Source organism: Triplophysa dalaica, chromosome 24, assembly GCF_015846415.1.
Source record: "Triplophysa dalaica isolate WHDGS20190420 chromosome 24, ASM1584641v1, whole genome shotgun sequence".
Taxonomy (NCBI): domain Eukaryota; kingdom Metazoa; phylum Chordata; class Actinopteri; order Cypriniformes; family Nemacheilidae; genus Triplophysa; species Triplophysa dalaica.
The window spans coordinates 1677391-1693096 of record NC_079565.1 but is presented as its reverse complement, the minus strand read 5'-3'; the positions used below and the strand labels follow the sequence as shown (position 1 = coordinate 1693096).

Below are 15706 nucleotides of genomic sequence, written 5' to 3'. Positions count from 1 at the left end.
ATCTCGCCTCCGACATTTTCTTCTGCTCGGCTTTTCATTTGGATTGTGCGCAGAAAGCAAAAACAAATGTAGAATTTGTAGCTCAATTTGTGTTTTGGTTATAGGCACAACATTTGTGCGTTCGATTCCCAGGGATCACACATACTGAGACATGTTATGAACTGTGATAACTATGGATAAAAGCATCTGCCAAATGCATGAAAATGTGAAAACAATCTGTACTGTTTGATTAAGTAAGTTACGTCTAGTTATGTGGTTTCAGTAAATGTGGTGTAGCTTATTTGAGCGGCGAGTTTTTGCATGTTAATGAGCCGTCGCTCCTTTAAGACGTGCCAGACATTAGCATCTCAGTGGACGAGCATCTGAAAGCAGGAATGCCTGTGGACGGCGTGTTTGTTAATATGAATGTAAGAAAAGAGGAGAATGTTAATGGGTTCGGAGCGAGCCGAGTTCACAAGACACTGAGTCGTTCAAAGACACGTTGCATAAACATTTGCTTTCCATCGTCTGTAGAAAATAATGTAAAGTAGCAGAAGGACAGAAGTGCCCTTGAGTGACAGCGTCAGTGAGTGAATAGGCCAAATTGGTGAGAAAGTGCCAAGATATTTGTTAAAGTAAGTGTACATTTGTTTTATTCTAAATAACATGCGTTATTCTTTGAGAGAGTCTATAAGGTGCTACGATGTTCACATTTAAATTCACATTTATGCATTTGGCAGAGGCTTTCATCCAAAGCGACTTACATTGCATTATCCTATATATTTATACTTGGTTATCTACAAACCCCTGGGCTCGAACCCACAACCTTGTGTTGTTAACGCAATGCTCTTACCAATGAGCTACAGGAAAGCCAGCGGCTGCTTTTACCCTGAAGAAAACAGCAGCGGCCCCACATGAAATGTTTGGGTTTGCAAGTATTATGTGTGCGGATGAAAGTGATCCATGAAGGTTATTGAATATTCATATTTATAATGTGTCTGAGACAAAACAACACAAGCTAATATAACACAAAACCCTGCGAAATGCTTTCACGAGTGCTTCTGAAATACATTAATTCTGTTTGAAAGGTTTGAAATGCCACAGGACTTTTTTGTTTTATAGACATGATGTCATTTAAATCGCGTTACAGTTATGAACCATCTTTTACAACTTTGCTTTGACATTTTTTTCCAATCCATCTCAACAATGCTTTTCTTAATGTCGGAAGATAAAGATGCATTGAACATAGTCACAAACAACATTAATGTTGCCTGATATGACTTCCAGCGCTTTTGAGAACATCACACATTTTTAGTGTTAGACAATTAGCCTGCGGTTTTGTGTGTTGGACATCATTTTCAGCCCTCGCTCTGAATGTTTCCTTCTGTGTGTAATACCGAAATGCTTTTGTGTACAGCCTGAAACAATGAAACACTGAGAATTTATCACCGTCTCAGCATGATGTAGGGCACAGATGAATCAGAACGGATCGTCCCGGACACGCTGTGAGATTTAATGAGCTGATGCCTCATTGACTGTAAGAGTCGGACCGCATTTGAATTCAAATTAGATCATGATGTCGCTTATAACAAGTACATTTATTCAGACAATTTAACATTTTGTCAAATCCTCACAACCTCAGGTCCAGGTTACTGTACTGTACGTCATTCAGTTCGATAGTGTCTGTTAGAGATGAAAAAAGTGTTTGTTTACGAATGAGAGCTCACGATGAAATCATTTATGATTCTCTGCTCCTGTGTTTGATCATGACCGCAGGCCTGCGATTCAGACATTATCTGAACCCGCCGTAAATTACCATCCGCTACTAAATATGTAATGTCCCAGAGGGCAGAGAGCGAGACCGACCGATCTGTCGTACCCTGTGGGGTCGTGATGTCATCAGACAGAGAGATAGACTGACGAATAATCAACAGCACAGGATATTAAATCTCTCTCTCTCTCTGTGTTTGTTTCGTGATGTCACTTAGTCTAGTTTGGGGCTATTATAAGTCCACTTGTTTTATCATTTCATACATTTAAATCCATACAATAAACAAATGTGCGATCACAGTTTGTAACACATGTGTGTGTTTCTCTTTTTCTGTGTCTCTCTCAGTGTTGGATGTGTTTGATTGATCGCAGTTGAAGGCGGGACTCGACTCACTGGAGAGGCGGTTCATTGGTCCCACGCTTATCATGGACGAGCCGAGTGACGGCCGTTTCGCACTGTTGTTGATGTTCCTGTGTCACGTGATCACTGCACTGGAGGTCCCTCTTGACCGTACGTATCTCTTTAAATCACTGCACCACTAACTGAACCGGTTTCATGTTGATTATACACATCATTCGCATATTCATATGTCAAATACATCTCTAAGGTTCGCAGTAAAATAACAGTTTCAAAGCAGGAACAATTTGAAAGCACTGGTTTACTGTAATTTTAATACTGCTGTTTTCAGAAGAACGTAAACTGCTGTTGAACGTGTATGTGTGTTCAGTGCAAATGCTGATGGGACGGAATGAGATTCGCTGACTCTGTCCAATTCCAATCTATTCAGAGAGACGCACAGGATAGACCTGCATGTGTATGTGTGTTTACAATACAAACAAACACAGAATCGCTGATTCTCAACCAGAGGCCGAGGGACATGAGGAGGCCACAAGAAGCTTCCAAGGAGGATTTAAGATGATGGAAAATGATTAAAAATAATGAGTAGTAAAATAAGTTAAAGAAGCAGTTTTTGATTTACAGCGGCCTCAAGCGTTGTTTTATAGATTTGCTTCAAATCGCTCTGTCCAAACACGATAGTACCACCATAGTACAAAAATATGTCGTTCTCATGTTGACGCAGGGAAGAGATCATGCTGGCATTAGAAAAACTGAAGAAAGAGCGATGTGTTATTTATTTCATACAATAAAAGGTCTCTGGATTTTATGTATGAAAAGAAGGATAAAAGTCAGGCAGGAGTTGTCAGAGCCGAAAGCCTTATGGTTAGTGCTCCGAAATATGGCGCTTTTGCGCTCCGGGCGACCCGAGTTTGAGTCCCGGCTCATGGTGCTTTACCGATCCCCCCCCCCCGATCTCAACCATTTTGTTTCCTCTCCTCTCATTGTTACTGTACTGTAAATAAAGGCAAAAAACGGCATTTTTTTTTCTTAAAATTTAAAAAAAAGTCAGGCAGGAGCTAGGACCTGCACTAATAAAATAAAGACTTCAAGCAGAGACGCGTTATGACCCGCGGTACTAAGGCTTTTAGCAGAGATAGTCAAATTATCTATGGAGATACTTTCCAGCAGAGAGTTGTTGGAGCGAAAGATCGTCTTAAAATCACCCACGAGGATGTTGCTTTGATTCGGATCAGTTTTTGAGTAACGTTGGTTTTTCTGTTTGTTAGATCCAAGATATGTTGATGTTTTTGTTCTAATATTAGCTGTGTGACGGAGCAGTTTTGAGATTCATTGTTTATCTGGAACCACTCTAATATTGTACTCGTCCAGATACTGGAGAGCGAGAGCGCGTTGCCGCCAAAACTTCAGAGAGAGCACGTTTTACTCTCTTACTCAATGATGAATACACTTTCAGTTCATAAACACATGAGATTTCATAAAGTTGTCAGCAGGCAGCTCATGTTATTTATTAATGATATTTTCTTCTGCGTATGTCTGTGTGCTTTTGTCTCTGTTCTGATGGGGATTTAAGCAAAACTTCTGGAAGAATGTAAGTTTCCGCACATCTGCTGTAGTTTTATGGAGTTTGCCGTGAATCTGCAGTGGTTGCGTTTGCATGATGTTCGCACAAGATGTTTTTTTATTATTTGTGTGTGTTGGTCATGTTTTGTAGAATGTATATCTTTTTGAAAGCAAAATTTTACAACCCAACATTGTGCAACATACATTAAAGCCAGAGAACCATTCAGGCATGGAATCATAATTTAAGTCATTGTTTTTTTTATTATGAAAGCCTGCATGCAAGCACTCCCTGTGTTGTTGTAGGTAAACCCGCACCTGTCTGTTTTTGTTGCGAAGCGTGTTTAACTTCTGTGTCATGTGACCCACAGTGACGCAGCCTCCCACCATCACCCATCAGTCTCCTAAAGATTTCATCATAGATCCACGGGAGAATGTCATCATCCACTGTGAGGCCAAAGGCAAACCTCATCCCAGGTGAGATTATTTTTAGTGCATAGAGTATTAAAGATGTATGAGTGTAAAATAACGTAAATCATGTTCCCCCAGATTCTCATGGACTAGGAATGGGACTCATTTCGACATCGAGAAAGACCCCAAAGTCATCATGAAGCCTCATTCTGGAACGCTCGTGATTGACATCAGCGGAGGAGAGAAAGCCGAGGCGTACGAGGGCGTTTATCAGTGTACGGCTCGGAACGAGCTCGGGACCGCCGTCTCCAACAACATCATCATCCGGCAGTCCAGTACGTGACCGTATGAACTCTCGTCCAATCAGATGATGAGACGTCACACATTAGCTCATTTTCACCATAACAACCATTATAAATGTTTCACTGTTTTTGTGTTCACAAGACTTGTTCAGCATGATCATGGATCTAATTTTGAAAGGTAAATGTGATTTTGTCTGTAATGCATGTGACGGCCCACCGGACCCTCCAGGAGACTGACCCTCAGAGTGTTTTAGATCTCATTCTCCGCTTCATTTTCCTGCATCATCACCTCAGTGTTGTCATCACGATTGCAACGTTATCACCCCAACTCATCGGAATGAATCCGTTGTGTTTCCCGCAGGATCACCGCTGTGGTCCAAAGAGAGAGTGAATCCAATCATCGCACAGGAAGGACAGTCATTGGTTCTCCCCTGCCGGCCCCCCGCTGGGCTCCCCCCACCCATCATATTCTGGATGGACAACAGTAAGAATCTAATTTAAGACTTTCTTTAGTGACTTTAATTCTAGTTTGAGAAGCTGTGAATGAAACATGTCGCCTCTGTCTCTCCAGATTTCCAGCGACTGCCTCAGAGTCGGAGAGTTTCTCAGGGCCTGAATGGAGACCTCTACTTCTCAAGTGTCCTGATGGAAGATTCCAGAAACGACTACATCTGCTATGCTCGATTCCCGCACACGCAGACCATCCAGCAGAAGCAGCCCATAAACGTCCGCGTGTTGAACAGTAAGTGTCTCCTGTGGGAGATTGACGCAGATCAGTGGGACGTCTGTTTCCTGTAGTTATGGGTCTAACCGCAGATCTGTGCCTGAATGAATGCCATTGTTCAGAGATGATTGAAGTGTCCATTCATCATTTAAACGTCTCCCCGAACAACGAAACTCTTCAGTCGAACATCATTCGACTCAGAAATGTCACGGTTGCAGCCGTGTGAAACTGTCTGTAATCTCGGCCCTTCTTTCGTTTTGAGTTTTCATTCTAAGCCAATCACATTCCACATAGACGTCAGATGATATTTTACGTTTATTTCAGTTTGATTTGATTTGTTGTTTTGTTGTGTTTCAGTGGATTCAATCAATGACACAATGGAAGCTTATTTCAATGATACAGATTTGTTCGGTGGTGAGTGATGGCGCCCCCTAGTGACTGACCCCTCCCTCTCTAAAATAACCAACCAGTTTTACCAAACACCCAATCAAATCTAACCTCAACTTTACCCCTAAAATTCTTTCACCCTACACACAAATAATTCTTGTGTATTGAGTTCTCAATCCGAGCTTGTTTTCTTTACTAATGGGAATTAGTCGGAATTAATCGGATCTCTACTGCATGTTTCTTTTCTCAAAGATTATGTCTTCTAATTCAAGCATTTTCTTTTTTGTCAAGACTAGTAAAGGTTTTAACTTGAAATTTTAAAAAAATTGATATTATTCCACAATTGAACAGGTTTAAATGTTTAGAATATTGAGGAACATCTTCATCCTCTCACCATTGACTCTTCTCATCTCATTCTGCCTTAACTCATCTCAGTTCATCTTCATGTGTTAAATCTTCTTTATTCAAATCTTTTAATTTTCAAGTTATTTGAACATTTATCAATGCACAAAGCTGTATTACATCGCAACAAATATTTTAAACTGGGGATGTCAAACGATGAATCGTGATTAATTGCATCCAGCATAAAAGTTTGTGTTAAACATTTTTTTTTCTGGAAGCGATTAATCGCTTGCCAGTCCTAAAATTAGTGCCAAAATACAGCTTTAGACATTGACTGTTGCTTGGAGACATATTGACATCATTCTTTTTGGATTAAGGTTCTTCTGAACCCTGATTAATTCAGAATTAAAGTCCTGCTGCCCTTTTCATTATGAGCGCAGTAAGATTGTCCAATTGTGCGGCACGAGCGTATATGAGCGACCAAATATATCAGGGTCTTATATTCATCTTTTCATTTCAGAAAAAGCTGGCCAGGAGAGAGCCCCCACGTTTATGGTACCGACTGACCCTATCAGTTCTAAACTGGTTCTGAGAGGAGATGTTTTAGAGATGGAGTGTATCGCAGAGGGCCTGTGAGTTTCACCCGTGTGGCTTCATCACATCATGTATATTAACTGTGATGTGATTGATGCGTCATGAGATTTTCTGATCTGTCGTTCAGCCCCACTCCTGACATCTCGTGGAATAAAGTCAGCGGTGAGATACCGAGCATGCGCGCCTCCTTCCTGAACTACCACAAGACTCTGAGGATAAAAGATGTTTCAGAGGCGGACGCCGGAGAATATCGCTGCACTGCCTCCAACCACCACGGCACCGTCCATCACAACATCAGAGTGACTGTCAAAGGTGAAAAACTTCTCACAATCTATCTCACTCCTGATTGTTTAAAACGATTTTTAGTTCAGGCTCTTGAACGCAGAGCAACACTTAAATCTAATGCCACACATCGTGATTATTAATATTCATATGAACTTGTTTTTATCCCAGCTGCTCCGTACTGGATCAGTGCTCCCAGGAATCTGGTTCTAGCTCCCGTGGAGACGGGCGTGATCACCTGCCGGGCGGGAGGTCACCCCAAACCCAACATCAGTTGGTTCATGAACGGAGTCCCGATAGAGAGTAAGAGACCGTCTCCACAACAGAATCAGCACAAAATATAATGTAGATCTGCTTCATACACACTACATTCACAATGTTTCTCGTGACAGATGCTCCTAAAGATCCCAGCAGGACGGTTGAAGACGACACCATCATATTTTCAGAGGTTCAGACTGGTTCCAGTGCCGTTTACCAGTGTAACGCGTCTAATGAATATGGATATTTACTGTCCAATGCCTTCATCAATGTACTTGGTGAGTAAAACACAAATCACTAAACCTGTCTCAAAATCAAAACTTTTACCTTTTGATATAAATCACATTTTGCACCGTGATATTGTATATTGTGTTGTTATTGACATCCGTGTGTTTGTTTTTCAGCGGAGCCACCCAGAGTTCTGACTCCACCAAATAAAGTTTACCAGGTCATAATAAACAAACCTGCGCTGCTGAAGTGTGCGACGTTCGGTTCTCCGATCCCAGTGGTCACATGGTGAGACTCTTTCTGTTTGTGCCTTTCTGACAGTATTAGTGTAGCGGTGAACGCTGATAGTCATCATCAGTGTTTGAATTGTGGCAGGTTTAAAGAAAGCCGCTCCAGCACTTTAGAAGGCGACCCCTATGTGTTCCACAAAAACGGAGCTCTGGAGATTCACCTGTCTCAGAAACAGAACAGTGGAAAGTACACCTGCGTCGCCAGAAACTCGCTCGGCATCTCAGAGAACCACGTGTACCTGGAGGTCAAAGGTGAGAGACTCGTTCTGTTGTTCAGTGATTGGTGATGTTCGCGGATGTTTTTGTTGTGCTGTGTTGACAGCATTTAAGTGCATTTGATAGCCTTGTATATTGAGCTTTATGGCTCCAGGTATCCCAGCATGCATCATGTTAAAAGGCTTTAGCTCTTAGCTTGCATGTTTTCACTTTCTCAAGGAGGTCTGCTGCAGTTAAGTGTGTCTGTGTAAAGCACAACATCCGGTATTGAGACCATTAACAGAAGAAATCACATCAGCTCAGTCTTGACTCATCTGCACTTTAACACTATATTGCATGAGGACCGACTGCTTTTTGTTACCCTGAAATTTGCAAATCGGCAGTTTCTGCCCTTTTCTGTCTGTGTATTGAAGATGCAAATGAACAAAATGTCCCGTCATACACCAAGAGCAATTCAAGAGCAGCATAAGGATGAAAATCTATTTTGACACATTGCAAAACAGTTTAAATCAAACGTGTCAACGTGTCTTTTTTCACTAATACATTTTTAAAACTAAAATCTTGAGTTTGGTGCTTATTTCAGAGCCCACGCGAATCCTGAGACCACCAGAGTACAGAGTGGTCCAGCGGAACCGAGACGTTATGTTTGGGTGTAAAGTAAGACACGACCCGTCTCTCGTGCCCACAGTGACGTGGCTTAAGGACAACGAAGAGCTTCCTGACGACGAGAGGTGAGGACATTGTTGTTAGCATAACGAAAAAAAGGCAATTTATTAAGCAGATCCTTGAAGATTTCTCATTTTCGTGTCTGGTTTCAGGTTCCGAGTGGATTCAGACAGTCTGACCATCACAGATGTGACAGAGGATGACGGTGGTCAGTACACGTGTATCGTGAACACCACGCTGGACGAGGATATGGCCAGCGCTCGCCTCACTGTAGTTGGTGAGTGTCAGCCGAAATTAAACCAGATTTGACTGCCGAAAGTGGAAAGACTGAAAAATTTTCAAAATTTTTATTCTGGACCGCTAAAAATCTCATTGGTCAGAAATCCTGCTCTACACACATTAATTATTTAATATTAAACATCAGATGTGTTCCTTTTTGGCTGTGATTGTACATAGCATTCAACTTTCATGGAGAGAAAATGTACTGTTTTCCCATAATGAACATTACTGTATGCTAAATATATTGACTTGAAAATCGTCTGTAAACTAACACTTCCTCCTCACTCCCTCTGACCCCGCCCACTCAGAGACAACACCCACCCCTGCTGTAATCTCCGGTAATCACATAACACAACGTATCCCATAATGCCGTGGGCTCGTGTGTGTTTGTAATGAATCTGGTGGAGCATGCTGATGTGTATTTATTTTGTATGAATATGAGTTTGATTCTGTTTGTCAAATGACCAGCATTTGTTCAGTAAAATTTTCATCTAGTTTTGAATCTTTTCATTTGTTTCCAGAGAAGGTAACACGATATACAGGAACGTCTCATTTCGTGTCTGTCCTCATGCAGCGCGGATGTGTTTTTGTCAGTGTTGAACTGCATGAATCATCATGTGAATGTCGAATCTATTTAAGTTGCGAACATTTTCGTAGATTTGCTCATGTGTCAGTTTAATGCACGCGGCATGTCTTGCTGTTTGGTCTGTTGTGACACAAAGCCATTGAATGATGACGTGTGACTCCTCAGAGCAGCCAGATGCGCCCACCGATCTAGAACTGACGGATCCGGAAGCCAGAAGCGTGCAGTTGACGTGGACGCCCGGAGACGACCACAACAGCCCCATCACGAGTACGTTACCTCTCTCACATGCCGGTTTTATCAGGCAATGTTGAGTAAGATACTTTACGACCTGTAATCATAATACATGTGTATCTGTTTCCAGAGTTCCTAATTCAGTATGAAGATGGTCTTCATCACGCTGGAGTGTGGCACAATCTCACTGAGGTTCCTGAGATGAAGACCACCGCTCATCTAAAACTCTCGCCGTACGTCCACTACACTTTCAGAGTGCTGGCAGTCAATGGCGTGGGTCACAGCCATCCCAGCGCGCCCACCCGACAGTACAAAACCAACCCAGCAGGTTCGGACCAGCACTGTACATACATACTTACGTACACAGTGAGTCTTTGTTTTTTTTAATGGTGGTTGTGTTGTTGGGACCCTTCAGCTCCTGATGAGAACCCCAGTGATGTCAAAGCCATGGGCACGGAACACAACAATCTGGTCATATCATGGAAGGTAAGAAAGGAATTATCTGTATTAAGTTTGTCAACAACAAACAAAATATGGGAAGCATTTCCTCCTTTTAATATATAACCCCATTCTGTTTCTGTTTTAGCCCCTGACGCCTCTACAGTCAAACGGTCCTGGACTCCAATATAAAGTCATGTGGCGTCAACAGGATGCTGAGACAGACTGGACGTCTGTCACCGTGGCCAACGTCACCAAATTTGTGGTGTCGGGGACGCCCACTTTCGTCCCCTACGAGGTGAAGGTTCAGGCTGTGAATGCTGTGGATCATGGACCCAAACCTGCAGTCGTCATCGGATATTCAGGCGAGGACTGTAAGTCGCTCCTTAAAATGAACCTTTGACTTAAATAACCTTGACGTCTAGCCGAATTGCTCATTCCCAGAATGCACTTGTGCAGTTCCTTCAGCAGCGCCGGATGACGTCCAGGTTAAATTGGTGAACAGCACGCTGGCGGAGATCCACTGGACCGCGGTTCCTCCTAAATCTGTGCGAGGCCGACTTCAGGGGTACAAAGTACGTATCACACCACAAACTGTGAGACGTTTGTGACACATCAGAAGATCAGCGTTTGATTTCAATCCTGTTTTTAGATTCATTACCGTTGTGAGAGGAGTCGACACAGACACACCTCTCATCACAACGACCAGAAGATCGAGATCTTCAGTCCTAATAAAACCAGAGGAAGACTGCCGCACCTGCACCCGTACAGCATCTACAGTCTTTACGTGACGGCGTTTAACGGGCGAGGAGAGGGTCCCGCCACATCTATCCAGCGCTTTGAGACCCCCGAGGATGGTAAGTGTCTTCAGTGATGTCTTAGGTCTGCTTTATACAGTATCTGTTAACATTTGCTGCAAGTTGTTGAGCAAATCCTGTCTCTTCTCCAGTTCCTGGTGTTCCATCATTCTTCCGGGTGGTGGGTTCAGATTTGGAATCGCTCACGTTGGAGTGGGGTCCACCTCACCATAGGAACGGACATCTTATGGGATACTCGCTCAAATATCAAACAGGTATCGAGTCACATGTGTTCTGTTTGAAAAGTTCAAGAACCTAAACAAAATTTGTATCTACGCACCAAACAATACCCTCTCTTAATAGTTTTGGAAGGACGCACATGCTAAAGTTAATAAAGAAATGACAGATCATTGGTGAAAGTAACATGACCCCGCCCATCTTCCCATTGCAGTGAATAGCAGCAACGATTTGGGTGTGCTCGAGGAGCTGGACCTCCCGTCCAATCACAGCGGCGTAACTCTGCACAACCTCAAACACAGCACACGCTACAAGTTTTACTTCAGTGCCAAAACCCTGAAGGGCTCCGGACCCGCCCTTTCAGAGGAAGCCGTCACCATTGTGCATAAAGGTACGTGTTTGCCTACTAATGAGTGTTCACGAGTGTGTTCTTCTCGAAATGTAGCGTTCGCTGACCGTGGACAGTAAATTGTTCTAGAATCACGAATCTGGTTCAAAACATCATGTTTGTTGTCCTTGATGTGTCTGCTGTTTTTAAAGTCAGTTTTCAGGAATACTTCCCATCTCACCCCCCCTCTTACCTCTGTCGGTGACCTTTGACCTGCTGTCTACTCTTCAGTGCTCCTGCATGCAAATGTGTGTTTATGTGTGTCTTCGCGTGCGTGTGTTTGTTTTTTCCAGAAGCTCCAGCCTTTCCCCACTTCCCCCTGAGCTCACCGCGCTCCCCCCAGCAAAAGGGTACAGACCGTAGAGACGCCAGTAGCCCCTAACTGTGCTAATCTAATCACCCATCAGAGCCCACCTCACACCCCTCACCGCTTTCATTTCATGTCAATGTGTCAGTCCGAATGCCAAACACAGGGCAGACCGTCATCCTGTTCTCTTTCGTATTCTCATTTGATTGAACGTTCAGGGTCCACAAACAGCTCAGATGTACACGTGCATGACCTTTGATCTGTTGTATATTAACCTTCATAACTCAGTGTGAAGTGCAAAGGTCATCCCGACGTGACCCGTGCAGGTCGATGGTGTGGGTTTGATGTGTTCTCTCTCCTGTGTGTGCTCAGCGCTGCCGGCCGCTCCTGCGTTTGGGAACCTTAGCTCGTCTCTGAGCGAGGACGGACCGCTAATCAGTTGGGAGTACTGGGGCCCAGAAAATCATCTTTATGTTGAATATATTATAGACAACAGTAAGACTTCAAGCATGTTTGTTGTGTTGTGGATTGTGGTGGACATGTTTTAGTGTCCCAGACGTCATAGAAAGACATATTTAAATATACCCGAACATCAGACGGATGAATAATCTCAAGCATCACACTAATACTGTATGACTCATGATTCATACTGTTAATAACTCATGTACCCCAGTGAACAGACCAGCAGAACAGTAACTGGTAAATCTGATGAGAGCTGTATGCCGGTCTCTTCACCGACCGATCACAATAGTGTAGATTCAGTCCAGCGCTGTTGTACGAGATTTAACCCTCAGATTCTTGAACAGTCGTACTCATATAACTTGCATGACGAAACTAGGATGTAGTTCATCTAGACGCCACGGGATGTTGAAATGTTTCCTCTGTTGCCGGAAACCCCTCAGGTGAAGAAGACTGGCACAAAGAGAAGGTGAACGGATCTCACTCTCATGTTCTCAAGGGTTTGAGAGAAGGTTTGGCCTACAAGGTGCGTGTTGTGGCCAGAGATCATGACAACCGAACGCTCCATCACTCTGAAGAGGTGTTGTTTAAGGTCCCAGGTGAGGCATCACGTCAGCCTCCACCCCAAGGCCTTGTGGGAAATGTGAGAGTTGTGCATGGTGGTCGTGTGATCCTGATGTCGTTGAAGCGATTGGCATGTCGAGTGGTTTTATGTAAATCTATAGTGGCTTGTTGATGTGTGATGCATGCGCCGCATGAATCTGATGGATGTTGTTTTTTTGACTTAGCAGCATGACTTTATACTTCTGTACGTGAGGAGTTTCTCTACTTGAGTTTTGAACATTTGTTTGATGTTATACACTGTAAAAATAATGTGTTGACTTTACTTAAAATATACTATATGTGCACCATTTTTGCATCAAGTAAATTCAACTTAAGGAGATTTTAAGTCAACACAAATATATGAGATAACTTGGCCTTCTTAAAAAATGATGTAGCATGAGTTCAATCAACTTACAGTGCTCGTGTAGGGTGCACTTAAATATTTAATTAATTTATCTTAATGTTCATATAGCATAGTTAAGTATATTATTATAACAAATAGTATTGAAATAATTGATGACTGATTTGATGTCAGTCATTGAATGATTCTTCAGAGACGCACACAGCATTTCTGATGCTTCCTCATTGTGGTAAGACATGCGATGGGTTGAACAGGGTCTATGCTCACCAAAGCAAACACTAATCACCTGAATGGTTACTTTACAGAAAACAATTATTCACAACAAAACAACATCAATAATACTGAATATATCTTCGTGTTCATTATAGATCTTATTAACATCTATATAAATGCCCTTGAAATGCTTATTATATAAAAATAATGAATATTAGGAATAATCAAACTTTTCAGACGCAAGGGCTTATGGGTATTCCTCAGAATATTTGTACTGATAATATTAAGTTCATTGCACTGTGGAAAGTAGGTTAGGTTTACTACATGTTAACTGTAGTATGCACAACTGAAAATGTTCCATTCACTTCATGCATACTTTTGAGCTTTTCTTGTAATTTATATGTTTGTGTTGCATAAACAAAGGATTTTAAGTTGAGCTAAAAATTTCATAAATCTGTATATTTTTAAGAAGAAGCTACTTAATATATTACAGTATGGATGTTTAGACAATGTTAAAGCATTCTTCTGGATGTCATGTGATTATAAATTGTTAATTATATGTGAAAAAGGCGACAAGAGTGATTTTAGGATTCTGAGGCCTGAAAATCACACGTCTCTGACATAACTTCACTGCTTCCTTAAAATCTGAAAAGTGTCTTGAAGTTAATCCTTCAAGCGCATTTGAGCTGAAGATGGAGATGATTGCTGTGTCTCACCACGTCTCATCTTTCTCCTCAGCGATGGTGAGTCCTCAGGTGGACATTGCCACTCAGGGCTGGTTCATCGGTCTGATGTCTGCTATCGCTTTACTCATTCTCATCCTGCTCATCGTCTGCTTCATCAAGAGAAACAAAGGCGGGAAATATCCAGGTGAGAAAATCTTTACCGCTTAAACGGATACTTCAGCCAAAAATGAAAATTCTGTTACTCACCCTTGAGTTGTTGATATGTGGAAGAATCCTTGTAACCAAACAGTTCTTGGCTACCATTGACTACCATAGTAGGAGAAAGTGAACTATTTGTTTTCCTAAATTCTTCAAAAATATCTTCTTTTGTGTTTAACAAAACAAAGAAATTATGAAGATATTTTTCCTACTATGCCAGTCAATGGTAGCCAAGAACTATTTGGTTACAAGCTTTCTTCCAAATATCTTTCTCTCTGTTCATCAGAACAAAGAAATTTATAGAGATTTAGAACATCTCGAAGGCGAGTAAACGATGATTTTTGGGCGAAGTGTTCCTTTTAAGTTTAATTTACCCCAAAATGTCCAAATGTCCATGCGACATTCTTCACTCCCGAGACGTCTTTCCTGTTCTGCTGATGTTATTAAGGCAGTTGGTTGTATATTATTTAAAGTCCCATTTCTCCAATCCTGATTGACAGAATCAAATCCCGCCCACATTATTTCCAGCTAAATATTCAGCTCCACCTGATCGTGCGAGATGAAGTTCAATGTCCTGATGGTTGTTGTTTGTTCCTTTGGTTTCTCTCAGTGAAGGAGAAAGAAGACGCTCACGGGGATCCTGAGATCCAGCCCATGAAGGAAGACGATTTAACATTCTGCGAGTACAGGTGAGAGAACTCTGACCTGTGACCCATGACCTCTGACCCCAGCACACAGTGTCCTCAGGAGAAATGACCCCCCAAACTCAAAATCTACAGCTGTGTGATGACGGTTCTGGGATTCATCACGCTGTTCTTCATGTGGACGCAGTCGCTCTCTGCAGGGATAGCTACAGAATTCTGTGCTTCCATACACACGATCAGGTTTTAATGTGACGTTCAGTTTTATAGACTAAAAATTGTTGCCATTGATGGACTCTGAATATTTCCATCTGTAGCTAAAAGAACTGACTGTCTTTCTCTGTTTTACTTTCCTTTTGCTGAATGGATTATTCAATGCTAATGCACATGTTAAATGAGCTTTAAATGCGGATTCTTTTCATTATGCAGATATTCTAGGTATTGTATAATGATATTATGTGACGCTTCTGTAAATGAATATTTCTTCCGGCTTATATTCTGCACGCACAATAACATTCACGCACTTTACTTTTCTACATCAATCCTTAACAGACTTTTATATTTTTCCCCAAGTCATGAAAATGCTGTTTACACTTTCATTTTGTACATGAATGCGAAATACAGATTTTATCTCTACAGTCATGTCAAATGTTTATTTAGATGAGACATTCTTGTAAGAAATCTTAATGGTGTTCATAAATAACTCGGCCGTGTGTGAGTTTGTTTACAGTAATTCCTCCCCTCCACTGCCTGATGGCTCCTTAAAAGACAGATATAAGAAACTGTAATGTTACTGTAATGATGGATGAGTAGATTGAGAGTCGTGATGTTCGGCAACACACATCATGTGGTTAACTGGACGCACCTTCCAAAAACAAGATGCAATGATTTCCTGACTGTTTCGTTCGGTCATCA

The 15706-nt window shown here is 42.0% G+C and overlaps 1 protein-coding gene across 15 annotated transcripts in view; it reads left to right on the top strand.

Annotated features, from left to right (window-relative positions):
* LOC130413818 (neuronal cell adhesion molecule-like) overlaps positions 1 to 15706 on the top strand; it is a 46046-nt gene that overhangs the window by 27620 nt on the left and 2720 nt on the right. For 3 of the 15 annotated variants that reach the window (XM_056739269.1, XM_056739270.1, XM_056739271.1), the window contains 29 exons: positions 2096 to 2260; positions 3681 to 3698; positions 4039 to 4144; positions 4217 to 4413; positions 4742 to 4864; positions 4952 to 5122; positions 5462 to 5518; positions 6354 to 6465; positions 6555 to 6739; positions 6881 to 7012; positions 7102 to 7245; positions 7372 to 7483; positions 7571 to 7737; positions 8285 to 8432; positions 8520 to 8644; positions 8955 to 8984; positions 9398 to 9499; positions 9594 to 9791; positions 9879 to 9949; positions 10050 to 10275; positions 10361 to 10476; positions 10554 to 10758; positions 10851 to 10973; positions 11150 to 11326; positions 11617 to 11673; positions 12003 to 12125; positions 12533 to 12688; positions 14005 to 14136; positions 14761 to 14839. In XM_056739269.1, coding sequence (XP_056595247.1) covers positions 2176 to 2260; positions 3681 to 3698; positions 4039 to 4144; positions 4217 to 4413; positions 4742 to 4864; positions 4952 to 5122; positions 5462 to 5518; positions 6354 to 6465; positions 6555 to 6739; positions 6881 to 7012; positions 7102 to 7245; positions 7372 to 7483; positions 7571 to 7737; positions 8285 to 8432; positions 8520 to 8644; positions 8955 to 8984; positions 9398 to 9499; positions 9594 to 9791; positions 9879 to 9949; positions 10050 to 10275; positions 10361 to 10476; positions 10554 to 10758; positions 10851 to 10973; positions 11150 to 11326; positions 11617 to 11673; positions 12003 to 12125; positions 12533 to 12688; positions 14005 to 14136; positions 14761 to 14839 — 3677 coding nt within the window. In that variant the 5' untranslated portion in view covers positions 2096 to 2175. The remainder of the gene's footprint in view (positions 1 to 2095; positions 2261 to 3680; positions 3699 to 4038; positions 4145 to 4216; positions 4414 to 4741; positions 4865 to 4951; positions 5123 to 5461; positions 5519 to 6353; positions 6466 to 6554; positions 6740 to 6880; positions 7013 to 7101; positions 7246 to 7371; positions 7484 to 7570; positions 7738 to 8284; positions 8433 to 8519; positions 8645 to 8954; positions 8985 to 9397; positions 9500 to 9593; positions 9792 to 9878; positions 9950 to 10049; positions 10276 to 10360; positions 10477 to 10553; positions 10759 to 10850; positions 10974 to 11149; positions 11327 to 11616; positions 11674 to 12002; positions 12126 to 12532; positions 12689 to 14004; positions 14137 to 14760; positions 14840 to 15706) is intronic. The other 12 variants (XM_056739272.1, XM_056739277.1, XM_056739274.1 and 9 more) reach the window with 12 other exon arrangements.